Below are 13881 nucleotides of genomic sequence, written 5' to 3'. Positions count from 1 at the left end.
CATACACATGTAAAATATAACTTAATTTTAATTGACTGTACTTGCTTACCTGCTGTTCTCAGATTTTCCTTGATATTGTCATTCTCAGCTTTCCTACCCTGCATGTTCCCTTGGTGAGCTCTAATGCATCTTTTCTCATCTCTCTAAACCTTCCTGGAGGTTTTGCATCTTGATTCACCTTACCAACTGCAAGCGGCCACCTGTCTGTCCCTCATACCATTCAGCTGTGTTTGGAGAAGCAGTGATGATAGCCTTTTTGGTTATGAAGGGTTTTCCCCTTGGTGCTTTCTAGGTGCCGGTCACCTGGATGATGTCACCATCACAAGTGCTCGTCCCGGACCCGGTGTGCCTGTGGCCTGGGTGGAGAGCTGCTCATGTCCAGTGGGATATGAGGGGCAGTTCTGTGAGCGTTGCACCTCTGGGTACCGGCGAGAGACCCCAAGCCTCGGGCCCTACAGCCCCTGTGTGCCTTGCACATGCAACGGGCACAGCGAGACATGTGATTCTGAGACGGGTAAGGGGGGGCTGAGCAAATGCGGAGAAACAAGAGGATGATTCTTCTTTTCTGGATTGGACAGTGAAGCATAACTCATGTCCTTCTCTATTCCAGGCATGTGCAATTGCAGGGATAACACAGCGGGGACTCACTGTGAGAAGTGCAGCGATGGGTATTATGGCGATGCCACGGCTGGCACAGCCTCGGATTGCCAGCCCTGCCCGTGCCCAGGCATCTCAAGCTGTGCCATTGTGCCCCGCACCAAAGAGGTTGTGTGCACCAGCTGTCAGGCTGGCACTACAGGTGTGTTCCGACACAAAACATCTTTTTCTACATGCACATGCTTGTGAAAATGTGTCTCCTGCTAGTTCTTGTTCTCTGATCCACAGTGAGTAGCTCTGAAAGCTGCTGTGTCTTCTGGTTTAAATCCTTCTACCTTCTTCAGCCCTATTTTTTGTCCTGTGTGAGAATTGGGGCTTCACGTATTTTTCATGCCTGCTTCTTGAGAACAAAAGACTTGATCTAAAATGTCTGACCATTTCTGTGCTGTATAGGAGAGCCATACTGCTTTCCAGTAGAGCTCTGATGATGGCATGATGTTGGGCAGAAAATAGATTTAAAAGAGCCAGGAAGGTAGGTCAAACTGAAATAAAATTAGAAGGTGCAGTTTGCCAGTGAGTAAGGCACTGCAGGATGCTTCCTAGGAAGAGCAGGTAGGCTGCAGTGACTCATGAACACTGCCCAAAAAAATACAGGATCAAACTAGTGCTCAGCAATTTTAAGGAGAAATATGTGAACAGATGCAGATCTTTTTTTCTTAGCAATAAGCTGTGAAGTCCAAGCATGTAGCTGAGTTGTTAAGCAGAAACTTTTGTTCTGCCTGCAACCAGCAAGGAAGCCATAGGATAGTTGGCAGCCTTCACGCTTCTCTGCTGATTTTATGCTTGGCATGGCAGAATCCGAAGTAAAGAATACCTGTAAATTCTTGAATGCTTAGGAAAGCCTCTAACCAAGCACATAAGCAGCTCATGGGGGTTCCTGTGAGTGCCACTGCATTGTGAATTGAAGCAGAATCCAGGCCCCAGGTTCCCTTCAGCTCAAGAGTCTGTAGCAGCTGATCTTTCTTGTAGCTATGTGATTACAGAAGAGTTCCTCCTGGCTCACACCACCTTTTTGGGGTGTGAGTAAAAAGGAGGTTTGTGCAAGAACTGTCTTAAGAAATGGAGCTCCTAACTGGCTGGCAAGGTTAGATCTGCAGTAAGTGTAGGAAGCTACTGAATCAGATGCTTCAGTGGTTGCCTGTGGAGGTTCAGAAGGTCTCATTGGCAGAGGAGCTTCCTGGAGCAGTGATGCCCCATGGAACTCTACCCATTCAGATTCTTAAATTAAGAACAAATTGCAGCAAATAGGTTTGGCTTAAAGAGATAAGAGGGAAAGGAAGAATGGAAATGATTCATAATGCAAAGTTCATAATGCAAAGTGAAAAATCAACTTGAATTTAGAGATGAGGAGGGATTTGTATCTGGCCCCAACAGAAGGATGAAAGGGGAGAAGCTGAAGAGTTTACTTTTCAGAAGGCGCTACTGAAGCCATGTGAGATGGCAGCAAAGGGCTTTCTGCTGCAGCACCCATGTCTGTATTATGTCCCAGGCAAGAGGTGTGAGCTGTGTGATGATGCCTATTTCGGAGACCCACTGGGCAAAAAAGGTGCCGTGAGGCCCTGCCGCTTATGCCAGTGCAACAACAACATCGACCCCAATGCTGTGGGCAACTGTGACCGCCAGACCGGCGAGTGCCTCAAGTGCATCTACAACACTGCTGGCTTTTACTGCGACCGCTGCAAGGATGGCTTCTTCGGGAACCCCCTGGCCCCTGACCCCTCTGACAAGTGCAGAGGTGAGACTTGCTTCTGCTTGCATTTAAAAATGGTTTCGTTCCCAAGAGCTGCTGTCAGGCTGTCACTTGTGCCCATTAGCAGCAATGTGTGGCTTTATCCTGATTTGGTGGTTTGAGCTTGCTAAAATCCTTGTGTTTTGTGGGCACTTAGTGCTATCACGGCAAAAGCATCGTGCAGTGCAGGTGCTGGGTGTCCATGTGGTTTGGATCCAGGCCCATTAGGGTAAATACCAACACCACAAGGGATTTCTAACTTTGTGCACATTTCTCCATACCTTTTTATTTTTGCAGCTTGTCACTGCAATCCCTACGGCACAGTGAATCAGCAGACGAATTGCAATCAAGTGACTGGGCAGTGTGAGTGCTTGTCTCATGTCACTGGGAGGGACTGCAGTGCCTGTGAGCCTGGATTCTTCAACCTCCAGAGCGGACGTGGCTGTGAGAGGTGAGGTTTGTCTTCGCTTGGGGCAGAGACCCTGGTTTTGGAGGGTCTGTGCTTACATTGTGCAGGAATGTGATGTTTGCCACAAGTAACAGGTATACCTCTGCTGCTGTGGGTGGGGAGGAGCAGTAGTCAGGGAGCAGCTACGAAGGCTGTATAAAAAGCCTGACTTATAAATAGCTTTATAAAGAGCTTTAAATCAGGGTTTTAAATAGAAAACTGCTGCATGACTTTGTGATTGTAGCAGGGGTTCTTGGGTTCTTCTTTAGTGCAGGCAGCAAGTGACCTTGCATGGTTGCATGGTTCAGAAGCTCAGTGCCTTGCCTGCAGCAAGAAAAATGGCTGTTGGCAAATGCAAATGTTGAGCTGTGCTCTTCAGAGAGTCACTTTGCTCCACATGTCCCTTCTGTGTCACATCTGATGTGTGTCTGCCTCCCCCAGGTGCAACTGCCACGTGCTGGGCTCCACCAGTGGGCAGTGTGACATCCAAACAGGACAGTGCGAGTGCCAGCCAGGCGTCACCGGCCAGCATTGTGACAGATGTGAGGCAAACCACTTTGGCTTTGGCTCTGAAGGCTGTAAACGTAAGTCTCAGGGGCCACAGTGAGGCACATTGGAAGGGTGTTACACACCCAACCTTACCTTTGCTTTCCTTCTACCTCTAGGAAGGTATTTTGTCACCTCGCTCCTCATCACAGCAGAAGTTGACACTTTTATGTCCACACTGTGATGAAATTTAATTTCTGTGATATAGTTTATCTCCTTCTTTTGTCACTTTTTTCTTATCTGACTTGCTAGATATCCAACTTAGTAGATACCTATTTATCCTTGGTGCAAATACATTCTCTGCATCTTAGCTTCCAACAGCCCTGTTTTCTAATGTGTTCCTTCACAGTTACTCTGCAGGTGTCCTCAGTATACAGGTTCTGTCTTGAGGAGCAACTGATCTTGTAAACATGAATGCAAAGAGGGATGATCCAAACTTTCCTCATTGATATCCCTGCCTGTAGAGAGCAGGAAAAGTAACTGCAGCTGGTTATAATACAGTGGGGTAGAATGATGCTTTGTGGGAGAGGTCATAATAACACTGAACACACAGAGTGAATGTTGGATCCTGCTTGTGAGTAGAAGCACTACAGTCAGGAGTGAGGTCCAACTGTGGGTTTCTGCCCCATAGCTCTTGCAGGTGTTTTAGGGTATTAAGGATATCCTCTTAACCTGTGAGTTTTTGGGTGTTTCTGCCTCTACTGCAGTCTGACTGAGGTTTAACTTCCCTGCAGCATGTGACTGTGATCCTGAGGGCTCGGAGTCCCTGCAGTGCCGGGAGAACGGTCACTGTGAGTGCAAGGAAGGCTTCGTGGGGAGCCGCTGCAACCAGTGTGAGGAGAACTATTTCTACAACCGCTCGTGGCCAGGCTGCCAGGAGTGTCCAGCCTGTTACAGATTAGTGAAAGATAAGGTAATGCCACAGACACTTCTGTGGGTACCGCTGGAGATGGTGGCATGTGTCCACCTGTGCAGCATGCTGGCCCATGGCTGTTGGTGGTTGCTGAAAGCAGAGAGGCTCAAGGTGCTTTGCTGTGTCATAGCTGTGCTCTGTTCCTCTCATGTAGGTAGCAGAGCAGCGTCAAAGACTGCAGGAGTTGGAAAATCTTATAGCAAATCTGGGTACCAGAGAAGAAACTGTAACTGATGAAGCCTTTGAAGAGAGGTTGAAGCAGGCAGAAAGAGAAGTTACAGAGTTGCTCCATGAAGCACAAAAGAGCAAAGGTGAGTTGACCTGATCAGGCACGGACCAGCTAAATCAGTTCTTTGCCTGATGTTCCTGTTCCCTTTGTAGACAGCATGTTTTATTTCAAACCAGTGCTGTGCTCCAAGACTGACAGCAATTTCAGGCAGCACTGAGTTAGTGAATGTTATTTTCAAAACAACAGTGGCTGTGCTTTTATTCATGCTATTCTACCAGCAGTCTTTGTTGTACACGGAAGTAAAGATCTGTCTCTAGTTCTGTGTGGATGGAAGTGTTTTATGTGTTACCCTCTTTTCTCAATGCAAAGGAGGATTTCATTTGTTAAACAAGCAGAAAACTTTCCAGTATACTTATTATGCTTTAAATTTGCTCAGACATCTTGGGATTAAGTAGTTCTTGTTGGGATATCAGATATATCAGTGATCAGAATGAAGGCTTCAAAATCCTGGTGGCAAACTGAATTATCCCACCAGAAAGTGTAGAATATTCTGAAGAGTGCTATTTTTCCTGTTACACTCTGTTTCAAATTGATTCTTGTGTTGTCACCCCTACCATGGGTTGTCTGTGAGCATGATGTTTGTCATGTCTGTGACAGTAGTTTGTCCTTAGTGTCTCTTTAATGTATAAGATAACGCATGTTTTGGAAAAGAGAACCCTGAAGAAGACTATTGACTTTGCAGCAAAAGAGTTGGTTCATTGATTTCAACCCACTTTGGGAAAGTTTGTCCCTTTTGTGTGAAGATGGGAAAAAGTTAACACGTGTCTAATGCTGGCATTTGTTTGGGAAGATTCCTGACAGTGAGAATGATTGCTTATGCTTTTCTCAGCTTTAGCTGAGGTAGATTTATACTGCCTGCTTGGCATCTGTGCCTAGATAATACTCCCACATAAGGGGGTAGCAGAATGGGGATTGGAGAAAGATGAGGGGATGGATTTGGTTTTGTGGTGGAATTTTTGATCTGTCTCTCTGTCATGGAATCGTAGAATAATTTAATTTGGAAAGAACCTTAAGATCAAGTCCAACTGTTCCCTGTCCCCCAGCACTGCCAAGGCCACCACTAACTCATGTTCCCAAGAGCCACATCCACCTCCAAGGATGGTGATTTCACCATTCCTCTGGGCAGCTGTACAGCCCTTGAAGCGAAGAAATTTTTCCTGCTATCCAACCCTACCCTCCCCAGGCACAGCTTGAAGCTGTTTCCTCTCATCCTGTCCCTGTTCCTTAGGAGCAGAGCCCTACCTCCCTGGGTGCACCCTCCTGTAAGGGAGTTGTGGATAGCCAGAAGGTTCCCCCTTGAGCCTCCTTTTCTCCAGGCTCAACCCCTCCCAGCTCCTTCGGCTGCTCATCATGAGACTTATGCTCCAGACCCTTTCCCAGCTCCAGGTTCTTCTCTTACTAAGAGGGCAAGGTAAATGCAACAAAAACTACCCTTGCAAAAATCTGTGCACACCTATAGAAGTAATTTTTATTTTCTCTGTGGTAATATGTTTTTGAAATGTGTCAGATGTTCACATTCAATACTTAAGATGCGCTGCAAGGTCAAGGTATTTGACCACTCTTAATTTTGGAGTTCTGTGGGCTTCTGCTTGCACTTTAATTCTTGGTAATACTCTCAGCTTTTCAAAAGTAGCTGCCTTGGTTTGAAACACATACCTATGCTGTGATGCCTCCATTATTAAAATGCTGTTGTGGGGAGTTACCTGATGGTCCAAAAATCTGGTGAAGTTTGGTGCCTTACAAGTCCTGCATATGTGAGAACCAAGGCTCTATCCTGCCAGCTTTTGTCAAACCTTTGGTTTGGAGAGAGATTGGAGTGGGTTTGCTATTCCACACAGCTTCTTGCTGTTCTGTATGGAGCTCGTTATGTCTTTCTTTGGAGTAGCCATTGTTGCCCTGAGTGTGGACAAATGTATATCTGCAATATTCTTCCATCTCTGCTGAATTTCTAGGGGATAAGCTAAAGAGAATTCACAAAAAAGACATTTTTTACCCATTGAGGAACAGTTCTGTTGTCATTTTAAGTCAACAAGAGAGGTAAAACATGATTCTGAACACAGAATCTTCCAGGGTCAGTTCCAAAACCCAGCAGGATTGTCTTATTAGCAGTAAATGGCTTTTCATTTCTCCTGTTTGGTGCACATTCTGATTATGACTTTGATCTCAGACTAAGTGACTTGTGAAATGGCTTTGCCTAGTTCCCTTTCAGTAGGGGATTAACCTACCAACACATTGCCTGCAGTTCAGCATTGCCTGCTCCAGCTTCTCTTCCTGCTCTAATTAATTTTGCTTCCTCTCTTTTCTGTTTTGTGCTTCAGACGTAGATCAGGGCCTCATGGATCGTCTCAGAGACATCAACAGCAGCTTAGTGAGTCAACTCAACAGGCTGAGGAACATCCAGGGCACGGTGCAGGACACAGAGAACCTGGCGGAGCAGGCACGGGTGCGGGTGGAGGACACTGAGGACCTGATCAGCTTGGCTTCTGATATGCTGGAGAAGGCCAAGATGGCAGCTGTCAACGTGGTGAGTGTGCTGCTAAGATCCCACACAGCTGGGAGAGGGTGAGGGCCTTTCCTTCTGTGCCTCTGATGTGTTTCTCCACTTGCTCTCTCCCTTGTACAGCAAATTTGCATCAAGATCATGGGAAATCAATGAAGGAAGTTCACTACTGTCAGTCACAGATTGTATCTTAGCCCAAAACAACATTAAAAGTCCTAAATAAATATTAGCACCATTGTTTTTCAAGGGATAACCCATGGTGGAAATTGCATGGGCTTAAGAAAAGTGAGAAGTAGGTTAGACACATCTCTAAGCATTTAGATCATGACAATAAATATTTAAAGCAAAGACAAATAAAAGTTGTAAAAAGAGCTTTAAGGGTTTTTTTCCCTTTCTTTTTCTTTTCCAGTCCATTACATCTCCAGAGCAAATTGGGGACCCCAACAACATGACTCTGTTGGCAGAAGAGGCCCGTAAGCTGGCAGAAAGGTAGGCTATGGCAAGAAATGCTCATGGCCTACGTTAGGGCCCTGCTCTTCCCTACAAGGGGGAAGCAAAATTTCATTTGCTGGGTAGGAAACACATACTCTTTGCTACTTAAGAGACTGAGGGATGATGGCTGTAGCACTGAGGGCAAAAATTATTCATGTGGATGACAGACATGGCAACCATTTTCCATTGCAAATATTTCAGGATCTCCCATATGTAAATCTGGGGGAAGGAAAAAAGGAAAAGTAAGAGAGAATATAATCAAGAACTGAGGATAAAAACTATTGGCTGACATATCCAATGGCATTGTTTTTCTTCTGTCATCTTGTCCAGGCACAAGAAGGAAGCTGATGAGATTGTTCGCACAGCCAAGGCTGCAAATGATACTTCCACAGAAGCATATCAACTGCTGATGAAGACCCTGGCTGGAGAAAACCAAACTGCAATTGATATTGATGAGCTCAACCAGAAGTGAGTCAGTAAAAGAAAATTGCTTTTATTTCCTGACTTTAGAGCAGTGCTTAAAACTAAGTCAACCCTCTGTATGTTTTGGATGTTGTGGGAGGTGATTTTCAATTTCTTAGCCTCTCCAGGCCTTTACTAAGTTCAGTTCTACAAAAAATATTGTTACATAACTGTATCCTTGGGGATTTTTCAGGTACAGTCAAGCAAGGAATATTTCTCAAGACCTAGAGAAACAGGCCAACAAGGTGCTTGTGGAGGCAGAGGAAGCTGGAAACAGAGCCCTGGAGATATATGCTAATCTCACCAGCCTGCCTACTGTGGATTCCACAGGGCTAGAGGTACATGTGGGCACCATCATGTGCAGTATTTCCTGAAGACTAATAGGTTGCTGGAATACCTTACCTGTGCTCTGCTAATGTTCGCTGCATAAGAACGCTCTGTGGGTTTTTTGTCTATCTAGGCATAATTCAGCTTTTACACAATTCCGACACTCATGCAGGATATTTAAATGCAGAAAATCACCTACATAAACCCCACCTCCCCCAGTTTCTGAGGGACAAAAATCTTGAGTGAAATGTTTTCCAAACATCTTGGCTTGAATGTAGAAGTGGAAAACTTCACCACCTGCTCAGGAATTCTTTAGCATTCAGGAATTTGTGTGTATGTTTTCCACCTGCAGAATGAAGCAAATAAGATCAATAAGGAAGCAGAGGAACTGGATCAACTAATTGCCAGGAAGCTAAAAGATTATGAGGACTTGAGAGAAGATATGAAAGGAAAGGAGCTAGAAGTAAAGAACCTCTTGGAGAAAGGGAAGACAGAGCAGCAGGTAAGTTCCACGCTGTTCAGGCTTTTGTTCCCTGGGAAAAAAAATATGGTGAAGACAAGTAACTGACCAGATGTAAATGATTTCTGACTTACTCAGTCTTAGTATTACTTATTGATTATAAGAATGCTGAAGAATGGCCCCAGAAAGCAGATGCAGAAAGCTGTTAAAAACAATGGCTTTGAGGCTGTATGGGAGAATAGGAGATATATGCCAGATGTGATGTCAACTTTGTATTCAGAACAGTATTCCCAAAGTACCTACATTCATCTGGTCCCAGAGGAGGCACTGCTGTTCTGGATGGCACTGTTGTTTGAGGCTTAACAGTGCATTTTCAAACGCCTACACAATTGTCCTTCAGAAAGTGGGAATACATTGATACATGTCATGTCTCCTCAGACTGCAGACCAGCTCTTGGCTCGAGCAGATGCAGCAAAAGCCCTGGCTGAAGAAGCTGCTCGGAAGAGCAGTGGCACACTACAGGAGGCCAATACCATTCTCAGCAATCTGAAAGGTAAAGAGGATGCACTTAGAGTGAATCCTTCAGTTCTAGTGCGACAAGTCACTTGGCAGTGTGATATTCTGGTTAAAGAGGCCCTGCTATTGTCCTTACCTGGGTATTGGGTGTGTTCTTTTGGCTTGTTTTACTTTAAAGAAAAAATAAAGATGTTTTCAGGGACTGGAAATTTCCTTTTAACTTCCTTATTTAGCATCAGAAGATGTGCAATAAGGAGAGCTGACCCCAGTTTACTCTTCATCCCTCCAATGTCAGGGCAGCAAAGCCTTGGGTAGCTTGATCAAAGGAGCATCCCAAGGCTCTTCTGGAGCATGTGATAAGGATCTGCTTTGCCCCCCTTAGACTTTGACAGGCGGGTGAATGATAACAAGACAGCAGCTGAGGAGGCGCTGAAGAAGATCCCCACCATCAGCCAGACCATTGCAGAGGCCAACAACAAGACACACCAGGCAGAGCTGGCACTGGGTAATGCTGCTGCTGATGCCCGCGAGGCCAAGGCCAGAGCAGATGATGCTGAGAAAATTGCCAGCTCCGTTCAGGAGGTAGGTGGGTCTGCTGCACCTCGCCCCCACTGAGATCCTCCTGTGTGATTTCATGAACTCCTGTTACAGTATTTCCTGGTGAGCCCTGTGTGCTCTCTGCTGTATTCCTCACTACAAGTGAAAAATAGGGCAAGATAGGAAATCAGTGCATTTTGATGAGAAAGAAGTTTTGACTGAAGGAAGTTCTGCACCTTCACCACCTTTTTCGATCTTCTCCCACCTGTTGGCTGTAGAGTGCTGCTGCTACCAGAGCCGAAGCCGACAAGACCTTTGCTCATGTGACAGGACTGGCCAGGGAGGTGGATGACGTGATGAAGCAGCTGCAGGATGCAGAAAAAGAGCTGAAGCAGAAGCAGGCCAATGCTGAGCAGGATATGAAGATGGCAGGCGAGGTAAGTGCTGCTGGCAGGTGACAGCAGTGGGTAGGAGCTGCATTCTCCTTGCTGTCCTTGCAATAAAGGCTTTCCTCCTGTTCTCCTCTTGCAAAGACGTTGCTGGGTCCAGCTAGTATTCCGACTCTTCCAAGTTTTAAGTGAGATTGAAAAGGAGACAAGTTCTAGTGCATTAGCATAGGCTTCCTGTTGGAATTTGAGAGCTACTTTTCCTTTTATTTTAACTAAAACCTGACTGTATAGCCCTGTTGATTCCATCGTGGCTTTTACTGCAAAATCCTGCTCAGTTTTCAGGGATCCTCATCCTGAAATATTCAGAAAACCAATTCACTTGAAGATTGTCAGTCTTCTTCCCAGCCCTGTAATAAAGATCTTTGTGCAGGATTGTTATCCTGGAGTGAGGAGGCAGTAACGTGGTGACTAAGTGCAGAAGAGAGGCAACAGTTCTGTAACCCCTACACCTTTTTTGTGCTCTCACTTATTTTTTTATATCCTACAGGCCTCACAGGCTGCCCAGGAGGCAGAAGACAATGCAAGAAAAGCTAAGAACTCTGTGAACAGCCTACTCACTGTCATTAATGACCTGCTGGATCAACTAGGTAGGACTGTCTTTAATGTGCTCTATGCCTTTGAGTGTTTCCTGATGTGTGCTGGCTTTCAGGCCAATATTGTTTGAGGAACCAGATGGATCTGTTGATCTCTTGAAATGGGGTTTGTGTGGTTTTGGCAAGGACTTTGGGTTTTTTTCTTTCTTAAGTAGCTTCAGAGCTTCTTGGCCAATGTTCTGTGTTGGTTTTCTGAAAACTGAAGACTTCTTGAGGCAGTAGAGATGTCACCCATATGGCTGGTCCTGTTTAAGAAGCTGTCTCTAATGCAGAGATGGCCCAATAGAGGTCTGCTGTGGGCTCAGCCATGTGAGCACCCAGGATGTCAAAGGGGTTTTAATGCACTTCACTATTTGCTTCTGGCTTTTCAGGGCAACTGGAGACTGTGGACTTGAACAAATTGAATGAAATTGAAGGTACCCTGAGCAGTGCCAAAAACCAGATGAAAGATAGTGACCTGGACCAGAAAGTGTCTTTCCTTGAGAGAGAAGCCAAGAAGCAAGATGATGCGATACAGGCCTACAACAGGGACATTGAAGACATCCTGAAGGACATTAGCAACCTGGAAGACATCAGGAAAACCTTGCCATCTGGATGTTTCAACACCCCGTCCATTGAGAAACCCTAAGGGTGTGCTGGGGGTGGGGGGAATCGCCATGGTGAGTGGTGATTCAGCCATGTTTGGCCATGGAGTGCCTTAACACACATTACCGTCTCCAAATCCCCAACTCTTCGCTGCTCGCAGCCGCTGTTTTCTTCTCAAGTCAGGATAAGTTGAAAGGGGTTGTTTTTTGTTTATTTTTGGTTGGGGTTTTGGTTTTTGTTTTGGGGTTTATTTTTTTTTATTAGTTTTGTTTTGGGGTTTTTCTTTTTTTTGTTTGTTTCGTTTCTGTTTTATTTTGGGTTTTTTGTTGGTGTTTTTTGTTTCTTTGGTTGGTTGGGTTTTTTTGAGAAGCAAATTAATTAAATATTAATCTTTGGGCATCAAAGGGGTTTTTTATATAGATTTTTCTGAGCTCTCCACCTTTGCCCCTTCCTCAGACAGTTTCCCTTAGATTAGTGCAAGGATGAGAGATGCTCTGGACTCTTTATACTGTGGTTCAGAAATAACTATGTGAGCTGTATACAGCAAGGCAAAACTAACACAACTTTCTCTCCTGTCTTCTCCCTTTGACTGTAAAATCCTCAGTCCTGGAGCTCTTAGAAGCCCCCTATAAAGGAAGGGGATGGCTACCAAAGTATTACTGTAATGGCCAGTATAGCTGCACTCAATTCAGATCCTTCTTCCCAACTTCTAACCCTGTGAATTTATTTTTTTCATCATTACTTAGTGGCCAGTCCAACAGTGTTGGTAGCCTTTGACAAAATAGCTGAAGCCTCTTTCTGAAATGCTTTCTGTGATGATGCATTGCTATGAGAAAAAAGCAGCCTCTGATTGGAGCTCTGTGGGAAGATGTGATACTGGTGGAGTGATGGGTCTTGCCAGTCCCACTTCTGTGGAGAAGTTTTGGATCTGGTTTGAAAGCTGCTGCCTGCTGGGTAGTCCAAACTGCCAGAGTGTGGAAGCCACAAGCTGCATTTCCATCTGTTGCTACTGAATTTCCACAGGATCTGGTTTTCTGGGCTTGAAATGTGACTGACAGATGAGTTTGTTGAAGCAGGACAAGTCTTGCTGAAGAGGAGAGCTGTCATCCAGGGAGCTCCAACAGCTGCACTGGCCTCCATGATGAATGTCTTTGGGTGGGGAAGGAAGGGGGAACATGAGTGGAAATGAAAAGGTTTTTTTTTTCTTTCCATCTTTTTCCTGGAGGAGGACAGTGGGATTTTTATCTCTCCTGCCATTGCTCTGGCGTTTTGCCTGTTTTAAAGCTGGGAGGAAGAGCTGGAATTTCCTAGTGCACTCCTTTCTTTTTGCCTCCAGATCTCCCAGTCACTGTAAAGCTGCTGCAGCGCTGGGACCTCAGGCCAGGCTCAGGCACCAGCTCTGCCTTTTACACCACTCACATTGCTTCCCTGCAGGCTCCCTCCCCACGCAGTGCTCATTGGTGCTGGGTGGGTGTGGCAAGGAGCCCCTTGCTCCCAGACAAGAGCATCCTCTGCAGCTTCTTCCTTGCCTCCAGCCTGGCATCCCTCCCCCTTTTCCCTGAGATCCAATATATATATCTATCTTTAAACACTATGCAACTTTGTACGTTTGTGTATCGGGGAAGAACTTATTATCTGACACACACTGGTGCTATTAATTATTTCAAATTTATGTTTTTTGTGTGAATGTGATTTTTTTTTTCTGTTTTTTTTTTATCATGATTATAGTGTGAGGAAGTCTCTCGTGTGTGTGTATGTGTGTGTAAATACACTCAGCCATATTTCCAGAGTCGCACAGCCTGGCCTCCTCTGTGTGCTTTCCCCTGTAGCCATTGGGGCATGTGCACCATGTATCACTTCTCTCTATATCATTCTCTTAAAACTTGGGATTTCTTCTACTTGGGTTCCTGCTTGCTTCCCTGTATCGTATCCCCAGCACCCATCTTTGCCTGTCAGGTGGATGCTTTTCAGCCCTGTCTCCAAAGCCAGCCCTGCCCCCCATGATGCCTGCAGCACCCAGTTCTGTATCACTTGTCCCCTGGGATGCTGTGCCAGGAGTTGAACAGGAGCTGTGGTTTTGCAGCTGGGCCGTGAGGAGGTGTAGTACTGTTGGGAGTCCAGACCAGCGCTGAGGTGGTCACAGAGCTGCATTTGGGGGCATCTTGATACCACTGTGCAAGGCAGGAGGCTTAGTGCAGACAGTGCTGCTGGGCAGAGGATATATGGTATCCCAAAGTCTGCATGGCTCTTGAATCCCTTCCCTTAATGATTGTGGGATTTCCCTCCTTCCTGGAAACACCTCTGGAGGAGAGCTCCCTGTACCTGCACACACAGGGACATTGAGTTGCTCTGGGAGGAGCTGTGACCACATCACCTCT

General features: G+C 45.7%; 1 protein-coding gene across 2 annotated transcripts in view; it reads left to right on the top strand.

Moving 5' to 3' along the window:
- LAMC1 (laminin subunit gamma 1) overlaps positions 1-11732 on the top strand; it is a 75748-nt gene extending 64016 nt beyond the window's left edge. Inside the window, exons 12-28 of one of the 2 annotated variants that reach the window (XM_015635655.3) lie at positions 293-514; positions 611-799; positions 2147-2392; positions 2684-2837; positions 3276-3418; positions 4115-4293; positions 4448-4604; positions 6901-7106; positions 7492-7571; positions 7905-8042; positions 8230-8374; positions 8716-8865; positions 9262-9376; positions 9722-9921; positions 10155-10313; positions 10813-10912; positions 11290-11732. In XM_015635655.3, coding sequence (XP_015491141.1) covers positions 293-514; positions 611-799; positions 2147-2392; positions 2684-2837; positions 3276-3418; positions 4115-4293; positions 4448-4604; positions 6901-7106; positions 7492-7571; positions 7905-8042; positions 8230-8374; positions 8716-8865; positions 9262-9376; positions 9722-9921; positions 10155-10313; positions 10813-10912; positions 11290-11546 — 2840 coding nt within the window. In that variant the 3' untranslated portion in view covers positions 11547-11732. The remainder of the gene's footprint in view (positions 1-292; positions 515-610; positions 800-2146; positions 2393-2683; positions 2838-3275; positions 3419-4114; positions 4294-4447; positions 4605-6900; positions 7107-7491; positions 7572-7904; positions 8043-8229; positions 8375-8715; positions 8866-9261; positions 9377-9721; positions 9922-10154; positions 10314-10812; positions 10913-11289) is intronic. The other variant, XM_015635656.3, reaches the window with a different exon arrangement.
- Positions 11733-13881: the final 2149 nt, after the last annotated feature.

Source organism: Parus major, chromosome 8 (genome assembly GCF_001522545.3).
Source record: "Parus major isolate Abel chromosome 8, Parus_major1.1, whole genome shotgun sequence".
Classification (NCBI taxonomy): domain Eukaryota; kingdom Metazoa; phylum Chordata; class Aves; order Passeriformes; family Paridae; genus Parus; species Parus major.
Note: the sequence above shows the minus strand (reverse complement) of the source record. Positions and strands in the feature narration are given on the sequence as shown.